The sequence below is a fragment of the Rhea americana genome, unplaced genomic scaffold (assembly GCF_003343005.1).
Source record: "Rhea americana isolate MKP2758 unplaced genomic scaffold, rheAme1 scaffold_0, whole genome shotgun sequence".
In the NCBI taxonomy this organism is placed as follows: Eukaryota; Metazoa; Chordata; class Aves; order Rheiformes; family Rheidae; genus Rhea; species Rhea americana.
This window is the reverse complement of record NW_028185037.1, coordinates 10,912,296-10,937,888: the sequence shown is the minus strand read 5'-3', so window position 1 is coordinate 10,937,888 and position 25,593 is coordinate 10,912,296. Positions and strand designations below refer to the sequence as shown.

Genomic DNA, 25,593 nt, shown 5'->3' with positions numbered 1-25,593 from the left:
TCTTTCCTAAGTAGTATTTCCTCTTGTATTTTTTTTCCCAGCTATCCATTGCAGTCTGAATCCAAATGGTATTGATCATCCTGTCCCCACAGAAGGTATTAACCTGCAACTTGAAGGTGAAGGAATTGAATCACCCTCTGTTAAGAACACTTGTACGCCGAAAGGGCCTGAGTCAAAAGAGACACCCAAAAGACAAGTGGAGCCAGAAATATCTAAGGTAGGTTGAGCTGGATCCTTATTTGTTTGGGCGTCTTGAAGAATCCAAACACTTTAAAGTTCTTGTTCCTGCTTGAAAAGCATTTACCTTTGTACCTTTATATGCTTTTATCAGAATGATAATCATCTGAGGGGAGTGGATGTTACAGAGGGAGATACAGCAGCTGAGTTTTGAGTTCTAGCACACGCACTTCTTGTTTTTTTTTTTTTTTTTTTTTTTTTTTTTTTAAGATGATAGCAACAATGGAGTTGTTCTTTTCCTAGCATTGTGAAGTCCTATTTTTTTTTAAATTACTTGACTAGCAATCAGAATGGGAATAGATTTGGGGTGTTTGGGATTTTTTGTTTGCTTTTTCTTTTCTTGGGACAGAAAGKTTCTATGGATATATGGATATGTGGATTTTATATGAATAACTGAGTTTAATAGGCTGTGTTAAGTAATTTTAAGTAAAATAAACAGGGTCAGTTTTTCTGTATTTAGTGTGTCATTGAATAGACATACTTCAGATGTGAATTCTTTGAGACAAAATGAAATGTCTACACTCATTTGTAAGCTGGTATGAATTCTTCTGTTTCTTGTTCATGCACAATAGACATGACTATGAAATGCAGATGCATGTGTGTRCTGCAGTCATTCTGGGTATAGGACAGTAATTTGTTACTAGATATGTGTTTAACTAGAATGRAAAATAAGAGAATTTAAAATATATTTTAGGCCAGATTCTATAAAAGGCCCCGTCAGTCTTCTTGACCATGCAAGCTCTAAAAACATGCATTTTAGGGRTAATTTTTGCAGAGTGGAAAATTGGATTTTTACTGAATCTGACACTTTGGGAGTTAGTAGAGCAAATAAAATACGATTTTTTTTTTTAAGGGGGAAGAAAAAATGGATGCTATAACAATTATTTCAATGACTGAACAAATAAGAGTATTTCCCAAAGTCACCCATACAATAAATTTAACAAATAATACGCATATAGCTGTCATGAATTTTACTTTTAGAATAAATTAGCATTAAATATTTTGAGCAGTRGCCTTAACAATAAAGACTTGATATGAATTCTTTATTCTGATATTTATCTAAAATATCTAGTTATAAATGAGTGCAATTTCAACTCATTTCATCCCATCTTTAAATCATTAACTAGATCTAATTCAGGCTGGCATTGATCAATATCAGTGCTACTTGTAGTCTGTTTTATGGCTAATATTGAGCAAGTTCCTGATTACTCTTGAGCCCTTAAATGGGAGGTTTGTGCTTAATGATTTTAATTTTCCCTTTGGTAACAAGGAGGCCAACTTTTGGCTGGGCTTTGAGACAAAGCTCAGCTAGTACTGTGTTTACTTGGTCTTTTGCAGACAAAAGCAAGCTGACTCTGCCCATGTTTCAACTTTGCCAGGAGCAAACCTGCTCTGTGTTGAAAGCTGGAGAGGTGTGTTAAACACGAGCTTAAAGTCAACGCTTAGCTTGGGCATGAACTGCACTAAGTGAAGCAATGGGGCTTCTGATTAGGCACAGGCTAATCTAGTGGACTTGGAGCATAGACGGATGAGGCTCATCTTTGCAAAAGTTTCATCCTAACTGACAGTCGGAATCAAGTTATATCAGTAGGTTAATGCAGTGGAGCCTGTGTTCCTACTGTCTGAGCTGTACCTGTTTCATAAATAGAAAATCATTTCCAATGCTGTGTATCAGGAGATGGGCAGGGAGGGAGGAGAGAAGAGGAAGCATAGGTCTCTATGTAATTAAATTGGCCATTGGATTCCTGCATCTGATTGCAGAGGCCTTACGTAGAAAGAGTTGGGCATGCTTCAGATTTAATCCACAACAACAACAACAACAAATAGGCATTTTGTGTGATGAAATAAGCTTGGCATAACGGCATCAAGCGAATGAAGTTGATTACTGCTTTTTGTGCATATGTTGCTACCATGTTAGGTAACTTATTTTTTTTGTCTCCTTTTCTGTGTAGTATTGACTTAGTAGCATTTCTTATCTTGATTCATACCTTATAATGCGAGATAGTATAGTATAGCAAGCCAGAAAAGACAGACTATAAATTTCAAAATTATGTTGCTTTATCCTCCAAAAGGTGGATATAGAATTGGGTTGGTAACTTGGATGATTTTAGGAGTTGAAGTAAGCTGGTTGTTATGAAACTTGATCCATGCAATCATATCTGTCCAGTGGGAAGATGAGAGGGAACAGAGGAAGGTATTATAAATAAAACACTTCAGGCAGATCCATTTGTTTTATATTTCCTCATCACTCAGTTATTTGAATGCATAAGATTGCTAAGAAACCTTTTTTTAAACAATATTAACCCATACCTCATATCCACAGTAGAGAGATCTATATGGTACACAGCAGTGCAATATGTTAAATGCAATTTAGGATGCCTTATAGACCATTTTCTGTGCCCTTGGCCCTCTGATTTGTCTTCATTGGGCACAACTGCAGTACTTCAAACTGGAGGCAGCCCTAAGGTTTTTGCTATCCAAAAGAACAAACAAAATCTGCTCCCTAGTGGAGGGTGTCCTTCTGTCATCTGTTGTGGACTTGCAGAACAGTAATAATCACTCAGGCACTGCAGATTTAAACTTTCCTTTTATACAGCTACTGTATTGAAAATAGGGGAGTACAAGCATTTGCTTCTAAATTYAGGATGCACTAGCAGAAAGTGCAGCGTGGGAGAAGAAGCACTCATTTAGAAGTTCCCAATGAGTATGGCATTTAATTTTTAGAGACTGATAGAGATGAAACTTTAAAGGAAAATGCTTATATTCCCCTATGATATGTTACAAATATAAGCAAGTCGAGAAAAAACTGTAATTATTCATATCTGAACTGATGAATGCAATCCATTGAGACTGAAAGTACAAGAGAACAAATTAAGGAAATTAAATGTAAAAATACTAAGCCTTTTTTACTATTATTTCTCTGTATGTAAAAATGTGTGTTTTATATGTATGCATATACATGTATGTACACWCTCTCTTAGTTGGTAATTGATTTTTCAGTATTCACAATACATCAAATATTATAGGCTGTTGAGTGGATGGAGCATAAAGCTCTCTTTGAGAAAAACAGAGGATGATTTAGATATTTCATTTCTTTAATTACCACCTTCTGCATCTAACCTCCATTGTGTGTATATTTACTGGAAATCGTTATTTTGTTAAGATGCTACTGCAGACTCCTATATCTAGCCTATTGTCTTTTCTTTTTTTAAACAGAACTAGATTTGCAGATCTCTGCAACCCCAGATTTCCTGACTTATTGTGTTCATCCAGAAATAATTATTTATGATGCAGAATGTTTTTCTATACTTCTGAAGTCCCATACTACTCTGAGTTTTAGCTTGAACAGAAGAATGCTTTCCTAACAAGATCCAGAAAATAGTTTGTCCTACAGGAATGTTAACTTTATCAAGGCTTCTCACATATTACACTCATAAAGCCCTGTTCAGTGTGTACATGAGACCTGCTTCTGATCTGTCGCTTATTAAAAGAAGCATATTTATTCAGGGATTTATTCTTACATAAGGTGTGTATGTTTGATAACATTGCTTGCATTATACAGTAACCTCATAACAAATAACACAGCCATTTTAATGGCAACCACTACAGCTGGATTTTTTTTCTTTGTGATARTAATTGCAGTTTTATATCGGAGACGGACAAATTAACACTCCTTTAAAATGTTCATGTAAACTGTGAAAAGAAATAGTAGTAAATGAAGTGAGGTGTTTTTTCTTTGCCCTCTGTTGGAGTGCTTCATATACAGACAACAAAAAGTATAATCTACTGGTATAATGTGGCTCATTAAGTCTTTGGGTTATGTTTGTTTGCTTTCTTAAAAAAATATATATAATTCTTCAGAGTTACATCAAACAATGCTGGAAGACTGACTGAACTTAAGAGGATGAGAATTTATATGGGTTTACTGGGTCCAGTTCAATACTGATGGGGGTGGAAGCATCTGCTTTGTCTTCAAGAAAAGTTCTGTCTCCTGGGAGTAGCTGGTGTATGTGTTAAGAGTGTCTGAAGAAATATGCAAGGAGTGAGGCTTTTGAGTAACACGGATAAATAAAGATATTATAAAATTGTTTTTTTTAAATAGAAGTATTATTTTGTCAACTATTTTAAAAAAAAATKATGTTCAGGAACTGTTCTCTAGTGGAAGAACAAAGTTGGGGTTTGTGGGCTTTTTTTTCTTTTTTTTTTTTTTTTAAGGATCCTCTTGGTTTTTTAATCAGTAGCTATTGTTTCACAGTGATGTTCTTTTTAATCAAGTTTATGAAATGGCTGAGATAAGGAGGATTGTATCTGCCAAGTGGTAGTCCTGGCGATCTGTAACATACACATTCCCCACGCAGCTGCTTGGTATGCTCTGATTGTTTTGTTTTTGTTTTAAATTGGCTGAGAAACACTAGGGACCAYTGAGTTAATTGGGGCAATGCAATTTTACTATTTTGCTTTGTTTCTGGACTATCTCCTTAAACTTTTTAGTGTCTGCAGTAAACCTGAACAAGAACCCAGATGCGACTGGCTGAGGCTAACAAACATTTTGCCTGGCAAAATGAAAGTTCAGCAGAGCCCTGACTGCGCCGTCGTTCTTCTCTAAGCTTTGCTCTGACATGATACTAGGAGGAAGTTTGAATTGCAGACCTCTACGTGTATCCCAGTAGAGGTACACACCCTGGATGGTGAAATGAGTATTATACTGACAGAAAGTTTGCTTTTCTTAGTTTTTTTTTAAACCCCGGAGAAGTTGTAAATGGATTGCAAGTGGTCTAAAGGCACTGTATGGAATACCAGTTACTGATAGGAAGGGGTGTGTGTGTGTGKGGGGGGGTGTATGTGCATTTGTTGCTTCTTGGATTGTAATAGTGAAGTAACATCATTTACTGTATTGGGTCTTTTACAGGAGTAGCAAAAATAACTATAGAATCTCAGTGTGCAGTGTAGCTGAAGATGATTTAAAAATATTTCAGTTTGGTAAATATTAATGTAATTGGCATATACCTCAAGGCAGTGTGCCTTCCTAATGCCTTACGTGGTAGTTATTAGTAATACACAACAGTGGTTTGGCTTCTTTCTTCATTTTCAGTAGTACTTTATATCCTGTGTTACTTAGAAGTATCTACGTTGTCTTGCTTTCAAGTGTCTAAATTGGAGGGCTGAAGTGCTTGATACGTCCGTGTGTTTTCCTCGCTCTGCTACATTTGAGTCTGAGCAGCCTGGTAGTAATCAACTTGCACACACCTGCACACTTTTTCTCTTTAACTAAATACAAATTGTAACATTGAATTTATATGACTTACAAGGGCAGGTTTTTAGGAAAGATTAATTTTATCATATGTGCACAAATAGGTAATAAAATCTGGCTGGGGAGGCAAACTTTTACATACAAAAAGCCAATGTCACATTCACAAAAGCTTTCAATTTTTCCACTTTGAGAACTTTTTTTTCAACAAAATAAGCTTGCAATTCAATAAGGGATTACAACTTTAGATTGATACAGGTACTGTGTAAATCCCAGATGACTGCTTATTTCTAAGACAAATGCTTAAATGTTAAATCATGAGGCTAATAAAGAGTGAAATATAGATGCTCATGGGGGAGCTTCTTGCTTTTGTGTTCAGTCTCCCATTTCTGTAGATGAGCACATCTGTTTCCTTTCAAAAGTAAGTAATGTTRTTTTCACTGCTGTTATAGGAAAGGCATTTTGGACTCTAACTTTTCCACTAATGAAACATGTTCTTTCGGGTTTTGCCATTAGTTTTTAACTGTAGCCAACTTATCACTCATGATAGTGGCCTCCATCTGATGTCTAAAGTTGCAAAAGCATGCAGTGAACTCTTCTGCTTCTGTTCTGAGCAGTGAAATAGAAATGGAGGGTGACCCTGCATGTTTGAAGCAGCAGAGATTGATTGTTTTATTTTTTTCCCCCCCTCTGAGGATTTTACTGGTGGGAGTGAAGTGCTAGAGTAACCCTACCTGTAATGCAGAATATAGCTGCCTGTTTCAGAATCTGAGTTAGAACTAGCCAGGAGAACAAGAAGTTTTTCCGTCTGGGTCTTTAAAACCAGCTTACCGTAGGAGGAGAAATGCCTGATAGAGTCTAAGTGTGTTCACTGTGTAGCATCTTTTCCCCCTTGTTTTATCTTCTGCTCTTTTAATAAATCATGTAATACAATGACCCACCGTTTYATAGCGAAGTTTGTACATTCATCATAAAAGATCTGGCATCTCCTATTCATGCCTGCCCTGGCTGCATACCTGGGGATTCTGAAATACCAGCTACCCCGAGAGGAGCTGTGTATTAAGCAAGACATCTTGTGTGAGTTGCCTTGTTAGCCCTGCCCAGGGATGGCGAGGGGGAAAGAAGAACGCCAAAGAACCATTATTCATTTCTGTCTCTCTCCCCTCTTTCCCCATTTCAGATGGGATTAGTCTCCTTATTGATTCGTTTTTTCTTAATTGTTACCACAGTAGGTCAAAATAACTAGTTCAGGCTTGTACTTAGCTCTTTAGATGGCTGTAAGTAGGATAGCTAAAGTTTACCCGTAGAGGGCATGACAGCTATTGGCCTTACAAACTTTTTTAAAGGCATCCTTTATAACAATTCATCTGTACAGGCTAGTCCTGTCAGTGCATCGATATAACTTCCTCTTCTGTGAATTTCAGTCCATCAAGTCATACTAGGAACTGAAATTCCCCTGTTTGCCTGGCCTTTTAGAACTGGATTTTTGCCCCTCCCCAAAAAATCAGCAATGTAACACTTTCAGTGCCTGCACGTGCACAGTGCACGCGTGTGAAGGAAGGCAAGGTGTTGGCCCATGGGCATTGGTGTGGTTGGTGATCCTGGCTGCTGCGCTGCACTGGGTGCTGTGCAAGCACAGGACCAAACGGTGGTTCCTACCATGAGGAGTGAATGAAGCCCATGTATATGATAGGAACAACATATGGTTGCAAAGAGACAGCTGAGGGAGCATAAGGAGGGAAATGCAGGCTGTAGTGGCTCTTAGTGTCCTGTGAAAGCCATCAAAGTGAAATTTGTCATCTTTCCCATTATGCTAGCATGAAAAGAATCAGCAATTGCAGTATGTATTAGCAAACATAAGCAGTAAAAAGCAATGGTAGTACTCCAGAAATAAGTGGGATGTATATTTATTTATGTAATACTACAGACTCATATCGATGTAGACAGGTTTTTTTAGATGAGCTTCCTCTCTTCAGGGAAAAAAGAAATACAGATAAAAAGTTGGAGCAGCTTTTAGAGGAGAAAGCAATTCCATACAGTGTGCAGATGCATTATGTACTAATACTGCCACTTCTGCTGCTTAAATCTTTCTGAAGCTGCTYGACAAAGCCATCCAGAAATGTTCACTTTGAAGACACTTTATAGGGGTTCACAGATACTGCTTTAAAAATAAATCAGTATTTTAATGACACAGCTGCCTTGATGGGGAAGAAAAAGTTTAAAGAAAATTCTGATTAGAGGAGTTAGAAAATGTGTTATAGAATCAATTTAGCATTTAAAATAGGAAAACAATTTAAAGCTTCACTTCTAACTCTGCAGGTTTTGCAAATAGTGCATCTCATCTGTTTTATGACAATAATTTCATTAATCTACCACGTGTGTTCACTGGAGTCTTCTGACAAAACTAATAACCAGTTGCTGGAGGACTGTTACTTCTCTCTACAAGTGGGATCTTTCTATTTTGAAAAGTTGTATAATTGCTTAGCACTACAAGTCAAATGTGTCACAATTGCAGGAGGAGTGTGTGAATCTAATAGCCTCGACAAATATCTGAAGGGCATTTCTTGCACTATTATCTAGTCAAGCTTTCACTTAGTGCAGAGGTGCACTAAGGAAGGAAATGATTTCATTAATAGTCTGGAAAATGGTTTGGGGCAGAATGGAGCCTCTCCTATCCTCAGTTGGTGGGATTCATCTTGCTGATCAGGGCAATTTAATTTAAGTGTCTATGTGTAAACTACATCCATCTAAACTGCTATTTGTGAGAGATCTAGTAAACATACATAGCAGAGTGTAGGGAGGGATTAGATTCACCCTGAAGTGAGCAACAGCCAGCTGAATCTGGCTAGGCTTTATGAACTGTATTTACACCTGAAATTAAGTGTACTAATCTCAGATTGAATTCTGTCATATGCCTCACCACCTAGCYAGTGTTTTTGTTTGGTTTTGAAATAGTTACTAATGTCTAATGGAGGTGAAATCTTGCTTTAAAATATAGTATTTCAGAAACCACATTTAAACACTATGTTTTGAAAACTTAGGATAGACTAGATCCATGTATAAGTGTATGCTCGACACGTTCTTCCAGCAAGTAAATATTGCTTAATCTGAAAAAGGTCTGTTCTCTGGGTTTAAAAGGCATGATTGGAGTGTTTTTTTCTTTTGTTTTTTTCCTCCATTTTGATTGGTATTGGACTTCAGAAACCTGTTGCTCTTCACTGGAGGTAAAGTTCTTGATCTGTAGCTTAGTTTTTCTAAGAAGGTAGAAAAATGGTAATAATTAGGACTAGTTAAAACTAAATCTCAGAAAACTGAGATTGGGGGTAAAACCAATCAAATTTGCTATCAAAATTTTCTTTCCCATGTGTTTGTGTAAAGGTGATTCAAAAACTCTGCAGTGTGTGCCTGAAAACTGAAAAGCACTGACTTGTCCAGGTTGCCTGTGAGACTAAGAAGTGTTGCAGTGTGTTTGCTTCATATTCCCATTCTCCTCCACTGAACAGAGTGTCCAGCTGGGCTTGCCTTCCATGGTGGATAATGGTGACTACCTCCACTGGTGCTTTGTCCCCTGCACATCCAATTGAAGCAGGGGTTGGTGTATGATAATATTTAACCAGTTCCTAAAAAGCACAATGGAGCTTGAAAACACTTATTAGTATGTATGTTCTTCAAATCAGTATTAATTATTGATGAAGAATATAGATGGGATTTTTCCATTTTTTTTTAATGACTTTCCTTTGGGGAGGACTTTGGAGAACTTCAGTGCTTCCTGTGTGTCTTGCCTTCTAATTTAGACTGGAAGTATTTGGTGTATGGGGACTATCTTTACTAGAGTGCATAGTGTGCCTAGCTCTGAGGAATATTTTATCTTGCTTTCGGCCTCTAGTTACTGCAAAAATGCCAATCATAAAGGCCTCTGAAATGAAGGAGGCTTTCGCAGTCTGCCTTAATTTCACATTTTGCAAATACTGGTCCTTTTGGCTAATTTTGAATGTGCACTTAGGTCAGAACTGTTCCTCTTTCAGCTGTACTCCACAGTCAGCTGGAGATTAGTGTGTACTTGATGGGCCACTGCAGGGAGCAGGAGAAGAACTGTCAGAAGTTGAAGCAGGCAGTTTCTTTGAGGTTGTGTTTTACCAGTGGGGCAAGCAGGAGGCAGGGAGAATGTCATGTTTAATGAGAGACAGTTCTCCCCTTTTCCACTTCAAATTTTTGACTGAGTGATTTATAAGTATTAGTGAGGGATTCCTGTGCCATGGAGCTGTTAAGTGGCACTAGATAAACCTGTTGTAGTGATTCAACCTGGGGGTGGACTTAACATGCCTCCTTCCTACTTTAGCTCTCTTGGGTCAGTACTTAAAATTATGTTGACAGGAGTGCCTTTATTTTGTTATCTGAACRTTTTCAAGGTTAGTTCCAAAATGAAGAATGATACCAAAGTATGCCAGACTCTCAAATTTAAAGAAATGTCGTAAGTTTGCAGTAGGAGAGCAGAGAGGGAAGCAGCAGTGCAACAGTCTGTTTTTGAATTTTGGGAGGTGGTAATTTTAGTGCACAGTTGAAGCATTCAGCATTTGGGAAAGACAAGTGCTGTAAATGAACTTACACAGGATCAAACATCGCAAGTCATTTCCCTTTAAGAGGTTAGAGAAGCTGAATCCATTTCCTTCAACAAATCTCACAGTTTAGGAAGTAAAAAGACATTGCCTTTTGTTTTCTGGCCATTTAYTTATTTTCCCTTTGAATTGTCTCTGGCTCCGTATATATATCCATGCAAATTCATGATGAGTTCCATTTCCTAAATATATCAGCTGTTGTCTTTGGTCTGCCAGCTCAGTGAGAACCTACTCACTGACACATGGCCCACCAATATAGCCTTCACCGCACCTACCAAACTGATCCTGTTTTCCCCTAGTGCTTGTACTTTTTCTTGCTCACCCATCTTGCTATGGAGAGCAAGGAATGGGAATGCCCTGCGAGAGTGTCTAGAGTGGAATCGCGGTAGTGGCACTGTAGGCAGGGTAGGCTGAAGAAAAGAGCGACAACTGAAGAAACACATGCGTTTAAGGGAGGATTACTCAGAGAAAGACCATGTGTTTGTACTTAGAGAGGAAAAGCCAAAAGATTGACATTTTAAAGGAAAGAATAGAAGCTGGGATGAGAGAGTTCAAGAGAKAACAATTTGGATTTGTGGGGCTACAGGAGTGTTAAAACATTTCCACACTGATTTAGACCAGTATTATAAGGGGTCCTTTGCACTTCTTCCTTTGGTGATTGTAAAACAAGATGTGATCCATCTGCATGGCAGTGTCCCGTTATCAAGGACCTCCACCCCAAGGATGGGTGGAGGAGCAGTGCTGCCCTTTTGAGTGTCCCCACACTTCCTGCTTACCCAGAGATCAGCCGTGCACCTGCTAGCGGTCATTAACACCTCCTGAAGTGACAATTCTGCTGACTCCGTTATCCCCTAATTCCTCAGCCACAATTCATAGTTATTACTGGTGGGAGCTGTTCTCAGAAAATATATTTGGGCGAATTAATACTTTATCAGTGTCTAGGAATGAGTACTGTGATGATAGATCAGGCTGCACCTCTAGATTTAAATGTGTCCTTGACATGCATATCCAGGAACAGAAAACCTTCTACTCTGAACAAGGTGGGGTTACTACGCATCTTGAGGCCTTTGTTCCAGCCTTAACATACAGCATCTCTTAAGTGSGTATTAAGTTCTGCCTCTTTTCCTTTTCTCTCTAATGTTTGTAAGTGCATCCATCAACTACTGATGACTTAGCTGACCTAGACACCCTCTCTTTCTTTGTTTTTTTTTTTTCTTGCTTTAAACGAAAGCATGACAATAGAGTCTGCATCTAATGGTTTTAGAACTGCTATTAATTCATTTTTTATTCAAGGCTGACTGCTTTCAGTCTTAGCAGTATACCAGATTGTCAAGGATTTTGTGGATGTTCTCATTATGAGAAGGTAGATGTGACTGAACTTGAACATTTCTAAGTTGATGTATAGTTTTTTTWAATCTAAGTACAGTTTGCAAATAGATTTGAAAATACATATTAACTAATCAATATCCTTGATTAATTTAAAAATTTCTGAAGATAAAGGCCATTGCAGTTGTGTATTCTGCTTCACATAAAAGACTCTCTCAAACTTATTTCTGTTTTGGTGACTCAATTTTGCTTTTTATATAGGTTTGTCCTGAAGGAAGAAAATRTAGCTTTAATGTCAACATTTTACTATTACATGTAGTTTTTTGAAGTTTTCGACTTGATAAGGAAAATAGAGTGTTGTTTCATGTGCAAAGCCTTCCTGATACCTTTATTGTGGACTATAGAAGGAGAGTTTTAAACAGAAGTGATTAAGATTCATGTGTATTGAACTGCCGTACTGTTTGTGCAGAGGTCATGAAGCAGCCTTGCTAACTATAGTTTATTACACGTAGTGACTGATGGCTGAATGATTATTTTCGAAAAGTTGTTTTGGCTGAATGACTATTAGCYTAGCTTTCCTTACATGTTTTTTCATGTCCCCTTTTGTCTCTGGTGAAGTAATATAGTATGTCCAGGTTTTCATTTTTAAATAGTATTTTTGAAGGGGAAAAGAAACCCCAGGGCCAAATGACTGAGATGTTCAGATCAGGTAAGTGTTCAGAATATTGATAACATCTCAAATTCAGATGAAGTTCAATTAGCTGCATATGTTCATTAGAACATATTCATTAATCAAATGTCAAATATCAAAAATACTGATATTGGCCAAAAAGAAGAAGAATTGAAAAGGGAGTTGTCTCAACTTTTGATTCTAAAAAGAATGCTACAGAATGCAGTCAGATTAAATGACAGATGAGTAGGCCTGACAGTTTTTTTTTTTTTAAAAAAAGTACAGAGTGCATCCTATTGCTGTGCTCCGTAATACTTTATGCAAATTGCTAGTGGTTTTAAGAACCTAAAGTAAAAACAGCAGATGAAGCTGGACTTGAAAATAAAATTAGCTCTTCCATATATTGTACAATGATGTCAGATGAGATCAACTAGTTGTTGATGACTCTATTGTGTGATCATCTTCCTCTTCTACACACCTCTTGTTTCCTCCCTCCCYAGGGCAGGGAGGAGGGCTAATTTTTAATTCTGTGTGGATTCTTGTTTTGTTCTSTTTCCAGAGTTGATGCCAACAAACCTGGTTTGCTTCTGGTCCTTAGAGAGGTTCSTACCAGTGCGCCTTCGGGAGAGGGAGCAGAATGGGGTGGGAGTGCCAGTGTCTTCCAACCAAACCAACCTCATAATAATATATCACTAAATGGAGTGTTCCTCCTGTAGCAGTTGCAGTCCCCAAAGTCTGCTTTCTCTCATCTTGCTGAGCTGACAGCACTGTGTTTTGACTTCAGTGAGTTGATGATGAATTTATCATTCACCTGAATTGTATCACTCTGGCCTCTGTTAGTGATATAATACCCAGCAGCAGTTGGTCAAGAGCATCTGGTGAGAACTGTCCCATGTGGCAGCATTTCCTTGTTAATTTGACCTATCTTAGTCAGCTAGCCATACTGTAGCAGCTCTAAAGGGTGTTGCTCTGCTGATTTTGCTGCTGAAGAAATGCCTGTGGAACCAGTCTAAGTAGACCTAGAGAGAAGACTAAATCAAGATAAAATGAGGAATTTAAGGAAGGTATAAATCTAAAACAATAATAACCTTGTTAACCAAATGTTTTCTGATTTTTACACTGCTTCACTAAGCACTTCTAGTGTACTAGTGCATAAAAGAAGAGATTTGGGTGCTCTTGTAGGGCAGGTAATTGCAAATGTCCTTTCTTCAGAGATGTATAGCAGGTCCTCTGCGTCCGAGACCATAATCAAATAAATATGGGGAACTACATGTATTATGTGAGCACAGAGAATGGGAAGCAGTGAAATCCTACATCTCATTGCCTAACGTATATGATTGAGCTCAAAAGATAAAAGACAAAGCTGATGGAATCATAGATTGCAAGGTGGATGACAGCGGTCGGGCAAAATGATAGAGTCTGGGCAACAAAGGAAAATTGGACTGCAGAGGATGAAATATGGCATAATGGAAAAATAATTTGTAGAATGAATCTGAATATCTCATTGTATTTATATATCTGAGAGCTGAGGAAGAAACAGAAAATTATTGCTGAGGCATACAAATAGACTAAAAGAGTAAAATTTGACACTAACCCAAGCAAATAGGGCAATAAAACATAATGGAGCTTGAAACTTGTCCAGCTATTATAAAATTCTTCTCATTATTTTATTAATGGACATTAATTTGCCATGTGTATAACCGAGATTGACTATAACTTTTCCCTTAGTAAAAGTCGTATCAGTTGTCTGTCTTTTAATCCTGTTCTAAATTGATTAAGGAAATTTATTTTATAAAACCAGTGTATTGAGTTCCGCTGACCTTCAGAATTGAGATGAAATATAAAAATGTAACTGAGCTTTAGATGCATTATTAGTGTTTTAATCAGTGAAAATCACTGAAACACCACAAAGCAAAAACTGTGTGAATATTTCCTCTCTATTTTCACTGTTAAAATTAATAAGTTATCACAAGTGCTTCTTATGTTAGCAATTTGAAGGCCTGCCTTCAGTACCAGTGAATTGTGACTATTTTGTTTTTTTATTATTATTCTTACTTAATATTTTTATCTTTATATATATATATATATATATATATATAAATCTAGCTCCTATTGTGTTGTAACACAAATGTTACACAGTAACTAATTGCAATAGTGCTAGGAAGTACTTTCAAACTATGTGGCTTATAATTTGGTTCATTGCCACTGTATAGTATACCTGAGTTTAGAAGTGATCAAGATATTATATAGTATTCCTAAGGGATATTTCTGATCAGATTAGTCAAGAGAATAGCATCAGAACCATTTGCAGATAATGATAATACTTTCTTGTTGTGTCTCAGGAACCAGYCTTATCTCATGTTTCTCACATGTAATAATTTTATGTAGTAAAAATAATAAATCATTATTCATGTTATACTTCTGCATACTAAAATAATACAAGGTTGTAGTACTATGTTCAAAGAAATAAAACAGAAGTAGGAGAAAAGTGAGGAAGAAACCCACATCTCCATATATTCTCCTTTATGAGAAAATAGAAAGATATTCCATCTCATTAACTATCCCTTGAAGCTTTCAGTAGTCTTGTGGCAAATACATCTCGCCTAGGGATTATTCAAAAGCAGTTGACTTGAACAGAAAATTCTTGTTGACTCAGTAGGTTTTAGAAACATGTCTATGTAAGCCACTGCTAATAAAATGTTGATTTATAATTTTAAAATCATAGCAGAGTCACTGTTCTTATCTGTGYAAGAGGGAAGAGTATATAAATGTGGAAGGCTTCAAAGAAAGTGTGAAATTGGGGGAAAAAAAGGAAAGACGGGGGAGACTCACTGTTAGGACCGAACTGCTTTGTCTTGGAGGGAGTGGGATGCCTTGAGCCACAACTGCGAGGGTAGGTTAAATCGCATTGGAGAGACAGGGCAAGTGAGAGTGACAACATGACAAATATTATACCTCACTGGGGATAAAGTTGCATTCCTTAAAAGCTAGGTTAGCTGGGAGCCGTGTGCAGCGCCTTCCAAAACTGTTTGGGTCTGTCAAAATGCAGCCTGTCAGTAGATGGTGCTCTTTATAACAGCTGTCTGCTTATGCTCCCAGTGCTTGTATGTATTTTCATGTAAAAGGCCTGGTAAATTCCTTAACAGTTAATTTCTCTTATTTCTGATGTCTAGTAGATTAGAAAACTTGAAGACTTTGGAGGGAATGCCAAAAACAATTGCCTGGATTACTTTGAAATATCATTCATCTCTGATTTTTCTTTTTTTCGGTGACTACTTTTGCTTGTGAATGTATATTGGTTTGAACTTGGACAGATTCAGAAGCTTACAACATAGAAAACATTGAACAAACATTGAGCAATGGCAAATATATAGTAGGCTAATTCAGTTTTGTAGCTGACCTGGGAGGCACTGCAATAATGTAGCCTAAAATAAAGCTGCAAAATGGATTTGGCGAGTGATCTGCAGTTCTTAAGTTTTTCTTTTGCATATCAACATTGCAGATTTACCTGATCTTTCTGGCTAGATAGAGATTAGTTTATTTTTAAATGTTATGCTGCTTAGAAAGGACTTAAATGAATCAATAGAACTGTGAGTTTCATATGGAGTCATTTGTTTATCTGTAGCTGCATGGATATAAAAAGCAGGGGGGAAAATAAAGATGCCGTTTTACATGTGGTTGAAGTGTTACTGGACCTGCTTGCATTTTTCATTAGTTTTTCAGAAAATTTGCCAACTCCAGAGGAAAAAAAGTTAAATGTGTTAATTGTGGGGAGAGAAAAAAAATCAGTTGCCAAAGGTTATTGGTTGAAAGCAAAGCCCTGATCAGGAAAGTAGAATGACGTTGCAGATGTGAAGTGGAATTTGAGATGCTTAAAGTTTTATGTGTTTTTATGCAGTAGTGTGTGTATRGAGCATTGTCTACTTAATCAGAGTTCAGATTCTGACTTGTGTAGTGATGAGATGAATTTGCTCCTGGAGTAACTCTTGACAATGGCCTATTTGTTGCCTGATACTCTTTTTCTTTTTGCAAGCAGAAACCAAATAAATGTGAATTTTGCAGGTAGTCTTAAACTGCAAGCACATGATTTCAAAAAGAGAAGTGAACTGAATTCCTTTCAGAAATGTAATTACAATATTTTTAGTTCTTATTTGGGGCTGGTTTGTTGCCCTGATGCATTGATTCAGATGTCCCTTTGCAGRTCTCCCTCCAGCAGGGAAGTGTTGCATATACTCAACACATCACAGCAGATGAGTACCTGCCCTCACAATTCTTTATTTATATTCTGTCTGCCCTTCTTTCACACCAAATGCTTAAGACCAAAGTTCCTTACACTTAAGTGATAAAGTCAGTGATAAAATAATTGGCATAATGTTTGAGCTGGATTTACAGCTGGTACTTGGAACTGAAGACCTGAATCTTCACTTTACCATCATTTCTCCTGTGCTTAGACTCCGCTTGTTACCAGGGTGTTCCTAGGGAAGTCCCATTTTCCTGTGAATGGCCTAATCTCAGAGTTCAGAGCACAGCAATGGTAGTAATCTTCCCCTCTTCTTTTCTCCTTTCTTTTTTTTGTTCCCCCCCCTTCCCCTCCCCCAATGTAGTCTGCCAAGTTCTATAGACATGGGCTCTAGAGCTCCAAATCTTTTGATTTTTGAGAAAAGATGGTGCTACTGGCACATCTTTGTTTCCTTTTCAAATATGGACCTTTCTTTTGCTTTTGAGTTTATTTATATCACTAGAAAAAGAGGTGGCTCCTGTGAACAAGAAAAGAGGTCTCCCTTTGGCCTATGCTGGTGCTGATGTGAATATAGGATTTGGGCTCTGCCAGTTTCTCTGTATTTTCTTGTTAGCTAACTTAGGCTGCTTCTTAGTCAGGAGGGGCTGGCCTTCATGAATCTCAGTTTGAGATGCTTTGCTTTCCCTAATAAATGGGACAAAAAGTGCATTGTAATGCTTAAGCTCCCTGTACTTTCATAGAGGTGATAAAAGAACTTCTCTTATTAGGGAAAGAACATTATTTTTTTCAACAGTAATTAGCAAGAAACTAAATTGAGGTCAAAAGTGCCCTGAATGTTTTGAAAAATAAATATCAAGAAGGCAGGTATACTGAAGTTCATAAATCCTTTATGACCTTCTACACAGGCAGTGCAGTGCGCTTGCTTGAATCAAATAGCTGGAGTAATCTGCCTCTTCTAGCAGCATTTACCTTTTTTTCTCCCTTCTTTGCTGGAAGTGGAAGCAATATCACACTAGGTAATACGAGGTTGACCTGTCTGTTGAGGCTTAGGGACTTTTTCTTATTTATGCTCAGGTACATGTCTGGCCTGTAACAGTTCTGCTCAAAATATATTTGGCTGAAGATAACGTAGTTAAGAGTCAACTGGCAAAGATACCCAAAAAACTTGATTGCTGTTGGGATATAAAACGCCTTGGCTGCTATACTTACCTTCTGCATATGAATGAGCCTATCCATAAAGATTGGAAGTTGGCATAGAAAGGTTATACTACTTCATACAGTACAATCCTCTTAATTGGCACATCTGCTGGAAACAAAGATGCCAAAAATGTGATTTACTTGGAAGCAGTAAACCTTGTAAGAAAGCAACCTGTCATTATTTAATAGGGATTAAGATCCTCTCAGGATGTTAAATGGTCTCGCAGTACAAACATGCTGTTGTTGAGTTAATGACAGAATTAACCTCATACCTGCTAGTACTGAAATAGTAATTTGCTTTATTGTTCTCATCTAGAAATGCTTTGCTGTGTATGTCTTCAAGAACAAAAAATGGACCATGCCCTTCACCTCTGACATACAGCAACTATTAAAAAAACACAGCTACTGCCCAAAGCTGAGGCTGTGAGATGCAGAATATTTTCTCAAAAGAATACTGTAATTAGAAGTAGAAGGATTTAGGTGTGGTGTCTGTGATGGACAGATTTGTTTCGTTGGAGTAACTTCACCAGTAAATCCCCAGAATAAAAAAAATTCTCACAGAATAAGTAATTAAAACATCCAGAGAGACACTTACTCTCTTGGCAAAAGCAACTTTTATGCCATAGATATTTTTTCTTTAATTATGTCACCAAAAAGCACACATCCCACACTGACCCTAAGGAAATGTTTCTAAGATAAAATTAGCCTGTGTTTGAAGAACTTTTTGCCTAGCTGTTCTCATTTCAAAGCAGCCTGTTCTGCAATTCTTATTGCTAACTACTGCTTGTTGAGACATATTTGAAAGAATCCAATTAAATGAGTAAAGAATTACAGATGATGCATCACCAGGTGTGTTTGCCTGTTGCAAACAGTCAGAGGTATTGTCTGACCAACTTCCTTTAACTCTTAATAAAAATTTTGTAGTGTTCTYCAGACCTTACCATGTTTAGCTCTCTTTTGCTCCTTATTGTTCAGTAATTAAAGAGCAACAACATTTCAGTGTAATATTAGTATTTTCCAATGAATTTAAAATTTCTTCCAGTCTRGTTTGGTCAGTGGATTTTGCTTCTGCTCTAGGTTGTGTTTGAGCAAAATTCTTCTATATCACTTTAAGTATGTGAGGAATTCCAAGAAAAGAAGTGGACCTACTTATGTGCCTAGMGTCAATCCTATTTGTACTTATTTTAATGGAGTTACTGACAAATAATCTCTGTTTAGTTGCATTTTAAATACAGCTGTTTAGAATGCAACTTGTTAAGTTGCCAGGATTGGTTTAAAAAAAAAGGTAATAAAAACTCCTTTGTGATTGTCAGTTTTGTAGTATAGGTTGACTTTGGGTGTTGTTATTCCTTTTTTTTTTTAATTTTTTTTTATTATACCAGGAGAAAATATTTTGACAAATAGTGAACTTCCCCTGAAGTGAGATTTCAGTTGCCCTGAGTGTGTTTTTCAATTCAGGATACAATGTTGGAAAGGGAGACTTCTTCTCATCGGTGTCTTAGCGGTTACACTCCAGTTTCTTATTTCTTTCTGAATGAATTTGAACCTACAACTTAAATCGAGGGGAGGCATTCCTCTGTGCTTGTTATCAGTSTGAGTGAAGTATTCTGGGGATAAAGACTCATACAGTAAAGCTGATTCATACCGGGTTAAATATCTAGTCCATAAGACTGAATGAAAGTTGAGCTAGCCAGCTAACTATGGGCTCCATGTCCAGAGTGGATGTCTCTCAAGTTTCCATTCTTGCTAAAGTGGGTGATTATGTGCAATAAAGAACATATGCTTGTAATAAAGTTTAGCTTGTAATAAAGTTTAGTTAATTATTTGATGTCATTAGTACTTGGCTCTTCATTACACTTCATCTTGCTTCTTCTTTGGCTCAAGTAGGCTGGAGAAGTTCAAAGAGGAACCTTTTCTCTTTGTGATTGCACAAGCACACTTACGGGGCACTGGTTGTGTGAACAACTATTATCCCTTCTCCAGATTTATACAGTGTCCTGAGTAGGATTCTGTACGTTCATTTTATGATAATTGCAGCCTGTGATAGAAGGCATTCGTGGTTAGAGCTCTGTTTTGGACAGGGACTGTGTGGTTTGAATTGTGACAGGTACAGAAGGGGAATCAAATTCACATCAGCAAAGAAGTATCAAACAGCTAGTCTTGCATGAATAGAAACTCCTACCCTGACAGAGCAAATCTCTTCCTCTACTTTCTCTTGCAAATATCCAAAAGCAAATACTCAATGTTTTGATTGAAAGGAGTGTTCTGTACTGAGTGAAATGGATCTTCRGTTTGGAAAGATTAAAATGCACAGTGTTTTTAAATTTAAGTGAACTTTAAAACATTACACTCTTTGCTTTCGATTTGACTGTCAAACCAAAAATTGATTGTCCTCCTGGTCCTACTTGTGATCTTATTTTAAGCATTGTTGGCCTGTCTGTCCCTGTAGTGGTTTTCAGGGCTTTGACAGCAATTAACCTGATTCCAGACAAGTTTATTGACAATGCTGAAGAGTGCTCTGTCTTCACTTTTCTCATCCTGACACTTCAGTTCTTCAATTTGCTGATAAAGCCACTAGAATTTATCTCAACACCAACATCTGCCAGTCACGATTCTTGCATTCGGAGTGTAATATCTTATTGAATGAGAGTGCTTTTGCCAAAACATGTCATGTTATTTATTTCTGGTTTTAGTCTGKATGTTACCTTTAACCCAATCAGGATAATGCCCAGTGATACTTTATTTGACAACAGAGGCTTTCCTGTTGACAATTATGCTTGTGACAGCCTTTTAACTAGTYTAATCCCTCTATTACTTGTTTGCTTTCCAGATCAATCCTGTTGTTTTTCATCATTTGTTTCATTTTTTCCCCTCATAGTCTGTTTGTAACATATCCAAGTTGGAGGCACAAGTAGAGAAAGTAGTGGATTGGGTCAATCCAGGTATTGCTTGAAAGCTTGATAAACCAGCAGACAGGTCTTATCAGTCTTTGAGTAGGGAGTAGTGTTATGTTGATCTAGGATCCTGGTGTAGAAGTCACTCTTGCATAGGGCTGACTCTGCTCAGACGTCCTCCTGTCATGATTCCCATCTGTCGTGCCTCTTCCCTCCTGTGAGATCAGAGGGGTATTCCTGTTTGTCCAGTGGCTGTAATGAGGGGACCGTGATCTGTCTGAGTCCATTTTGTGTCTCTCCTTGAACTGCAGGTATGTACGAGGCAGCTAGGAGTCACCAAGGCCTGCAGTGTTCCTGGAGCCTTGAACATCTTGTCTGGAGTTCATTATGCTTGTCAGACACAGAAAGGTGGCTACACAGAGTTGCTTGCCTTACAAACCTATATATTTTGAGAACATAGATTTAGGTGAACCAGAAGGCACTGTGGCTCTACTTACTCTTCTACCATACAATGATGAGAAGTAAATCCCTTTTATATGTATAGGAAGTCGACTGTTGTTTGTGGGACACCACACGTGGACCCTGATGGCAGGCAGCGTGGTGTGGCCCTGCACCAGCGTGCCAAGCTAAGAAAGGAAAGAGCACTTGTGGGACTCTAACRTGCGTGACCAAGGTAGGGAAGGGCTGCGGTGCAGTTTGGGTGCCACGTCCGGAGGCACACCTTTCAGCATCGGCCGGCACTAACAGATGTGAACTACCTGCTGGCTGTGCAGCCTCCAGTTCCTGCCCTTGTGTTGTTGTATGATGCCCTCCACCGTGCTGAGGACATCACGAGTTAGGCCAAGCAGTTGCATTTTATGCATTGCTACGTGGAGCAAGCGAGCTTGGTGCTGGGATGCAAACATGAAATGCAAGCTTACTTCTCAGAGGGTGCAAGGGACTAACTGAACRAGTTTCTAGCATGATTGAGGAGACCTGGTAGGTCTCCCATGGCTGTGTGGCGTTCATTGAACACACAACATCCACTTTCAATCTTAGGTGTGTTTGTGTTGTACAATGGCCTCTAGAGTCGCTGTTTTAATCCTTCTTGGTGGCATTGATAGTAATTTATTTCCTGTTTAAAAACAAAGCTATTGCAAAGCAGGCCTTTAAAGCAGGCTTTGTTTAAACTAAATTGCAAGGACTTACTTAAAAATCTTTTATCTACTATACTGACTTTGGTTTATTTTCTGCAGTGACTTAAGTAATAAATTAGAATGTAGGCATTTGAATTTCTGATCCAATTAAAGTTTTAAGTACTCCAATTTTGTCATTATAAGAGGCAGTGTCTCGTAAAATGTTTTCCTTTATTTCTTTTTTAAAATAGAGGAACACACTTCCTTTTGTTTGTCATTTTCCTCTCTTAAATAAAATTCTATTAATTTATTTCAAATTAGATTAAATGAATTAAAATTCTGAATTATACCAACTGGAACATAACACAATGGAGGTTTCAGTGTTTTATGGGGTGTGCTTATTTATGCAATTTTTGTTAGTCTATGTTAGTCTGTTAGTTTGACTATCTGAGAAAGCGTATTTCTAAAGCAAAAATGTGTCCTTTCCAAACTCTTCAATATTTTAAGATATCATATAAAAATACATTCACAGCCCTTACTCATTTAATCTGTTCTTTCCAGAACTGAAAACTTGGCTTTTATGTTAGTCATTAATTCTGAATTTTATATAGGCAGTTTAACTTTGGAGAAGTAATATGGAAATACATGAAAAAGATTCTTACTTTCTCAGTTTTAGAAATACAGCCCAAGTATGTTCAGAAAAAAAATGATTTAGTGATTTTGAGATTCTTATTGGGCATTGATGCTTCTGCTGCTTCTTATAATAAATTATGAAAATGATGGTGTTAGTCTTGCTTCCTGAACAGCCTGACAGATTTGATAGTAACTTACCTTTTGGAGTTACATAGTTTAAGTTCACTGCTATACCTGCTTATATCAAATATACAATTTTATTTTTATAATTTTTAAATATATACATGAACCTTCATAATTTACTTGCAGAARGTATTTGCATTTTGATTAAAATATATTTCATTACTTCTCAACTTCATGAATAAAGTGATCCCACTTACTTCCTCCCATCCTCTTTTTGTCTGATCACAGACAAACCAGTGCTTTTCTGCCACATCATAAGGTTTCCTGCCCTAGTCTGCGTTACTCTACGGGTCACAGTCACCCATCGCGTACTCTCTGTCCCATCAGGTGGCAGTGACCTTACTGGGTTCCTTTGCTACTCCTGTGCCTTCTCTCGCAGCGTGCAGCCTCCCGTTCTCTCAGCGGCCGCGCTGGGTTAATGCCGAGCAGGTGTACTCGAGGTGTGCGCAGCGTGGTGGCTTCGTGTCTGAAACAGCTAGCAGAGCTCAGCTGGTAAATGATGGTGTTTCTCCTCCCAGCTTTGCCTTGCTCGTGTCCTTTGACCAGCAGAGCTGTAACAAGAGCAGCGCAACTTTGTCCTTTGCTAGTTTAACTGTAAACTCTGGAGCCGAGAGAGTCTCATGATGTGTGTTGGAACAGAACCTGCCTTCGTGCTTTAAGAAGCATCTCTTTTATTCAGGCTCTGTTTTATATAACTTTATTTGGTAGAAAGTATAGAGCCTGACTTTGGATAAATTTGTGGGTAAATGTGCATGGACTTTGCTTATGTGTCGATGATCACACTGTGATCAGTGTGCAGGCAAATTGGATGTCACAAATGGTATCAGGCCTGCAGTCTTCTAGGAGACTCGCTTCCTTGCTCAAACGAGGAACATGATCTCCAGGTTCGCTGGATTTTGGAATCCAAGCACACTCACAAATGCACAAAATACTTGATTTTGAAGCGATTTTTTCAAATAATTTGAATCGCAATGCGTGAAGTGTTTTTAATAGTTATGTTCAATCTGTTATCACTCAAAAACGCAAGTAGTTTTTTTTATTATTATTATTTTCCAGTGCAAAATACAGTAAGTGGAGAAATTCTGGTGAATACATTGACCTGACAATTGGAAATTGGCTGTAAGGCTGATGAAAAAACTTGTTTGTCACTGCTTAGGAAGAACAAGGCGTGGTTGCTAATGCTATTCTAAACACTGAAATACTCTGTCTAATAATGCCCGAGCTATTGATCTGGTTTATGTATTTATTTATATTTTTCTTGAGTTAATGATTTTAGATACTGTATGCTGTGCATCATGGAACACAGAGTGTGACATTGTGTTGTGTATTAAATATGCTGGGCTTTTTTTCCTCTTGGTGTAGTCATTTTTATAGCTAGATGTACACATAGCCAAAACTGTGTTTAGGAAATTTAGAGGAGAGTTTGATGCAAAATCTTGAAGAAACAGATTTTAGTTCAATATACAAAGAAAGATCTGAATACTGAAGGCTTTTATACATATTGGATCTATGTATGGCGCACAACTTGCATAGCGTTCTGCAGCATTAAAACTTATTAAATCATTGCTAACAAAGGGCAATTTTAGGATGAGTTTATGTTAGGAAAAAGAAACAGAAAGACCAATTTTTATCTTTTTATATCAGTTTGGCCCTACTGTTTGATTGATCTGATGATCAAAAATAAAGTATAGCATGATGTGTCTTCCACCTGTCTAGATTTTTCTTAGTGGTTTCTATACACTTAGTTTCTATATGCTTATTTTGTAGGTATGTTTTTATGGTCACGGTGGTCATGGTCATGTTCCTTGGATACTGAGAATCTTCTAATATAAATAAAATCTAGCTTTAGAGCAGGTTAGAAATTCACAGATGAGTATTGTGGTAAAGAAGGTTGACTTTATTAATAAGCTTAAATCTGGAGCGTCTAGTTAAAGAGCCTTTGGGTTATGACAACCCTAATAAAGGTGATGACAATACTATTTATAACCATTGTTTCAAAATGCCAATATTCTTCTAACTCATCAAGCCCTTATGAATTAGAAAACTAAACATAATGCTTGGTGTTGCTATAGTTTCTATGATTAAAAAAAATGCCCTATTTGGAGTGCAGTTACAGGCTTGTTGGACACTACGGTATCACAGAAAAGTGCAGAGGAGTTACAATTCTGAGCACTGACAGTAAAGAATTGCAGTGTATATTCGCTGTACAGTGATTTGTATATTACACTACATAACAACTACATTTGTAACCACATTTCAGTTCCACAGGCATAGAGAGAAATGTTACTTTGGTGCTCCAGTTGCTGATAAACTTGGTTATTTAGATATGTAATACAACAATGTTTAAGCCTATTAAAAGGAGAATAACTGCTGAACTGAAAACAGCATCCTCCCTCCAGTTATAATAAACATTTTCATCACCTGTGTACTTCCAACTAGGAATAAATAGCTTGTAAAGCTATTGTCAGTTATGTATATATTTGTATGTATATATTTATAATTTAGACATTTTTATGACACAAGAAAAGCCATTAAAATTTTATTTTTCAGGGGCTGACAGCTCTAGTCTTAAAAAATTTGAAAAACAATACTTCGAAATATCTTTAAATTTCAGCAGAAATTCTTAGAGATTCATATCTTCATATGTTAGTCTTCTAATCCCCAGTTATTGGGGATTTCTGTGGAATCAGAGACACTGCTACTATTATACAGCTATTTTTACTTTTTTTTTCCCCCTTTGATGTATTTGTAAAGGAAATGCATTTTTATACGCCTGTAATAAAAATTGGTTAACTGATTTCTTTTTTTTCTTTTTTTCTTTTCTTTTTTTTTTTTTTTGATATTGGACTCTTCCTTGAAATTCATTCTCTTTCTTGTTTGACTCGAGTAGCAGTAACAAACAGACTGGAGCCATTCAAAGAGGAGTCTTGTGTCTTCATAGCTGAGCAAGGTACGCTGATGGGACGTTTCTGTGCACGCAGAAGCTGTCCCTTCTCCAGATCTCTGCTGCGTCCTGTCTATCCAGAAGACTGGTCTCTTTCCTGGAAGGGCTAGCGGTAAAGCAAGCACCGTCCCTGTTACAGCATGGAGTAAACAGCCCTCAAATTTGCTGTTTCTGTGGCTACAAGTCTGTCGATCACACTTTTGCCTGCTCTAGGTTGGTAGGTGCCAGTGTACGACTAGAAACAATTATTTGAGGGGATATGTGGTTTTGCCCATTATTTTGAGAGCTAC

General features: G+C 37.5%; 1 protein-coding gene across 1 annotated transcript in view; it reads left to right on the top strand.

Annotated features, from left to right (window-relative positions):
* Positions 1–25,593, top strand: part of SAMD12 (sterile alpha motif domain containing 12) — an 89,022-nt gene that overhangs the window by 5,133 nt on the left and 58,296 nt on the right. Inside the window, exon 2 of the mRNA XM_085299565.1 lies at positions 42–217. Coding sequence (XP_085155691.1) covers positions 42–217 — 176 coding nt within the window. The remainder of the gene's footprint in view (positions 1–41; positions 218–25,593) is intronic.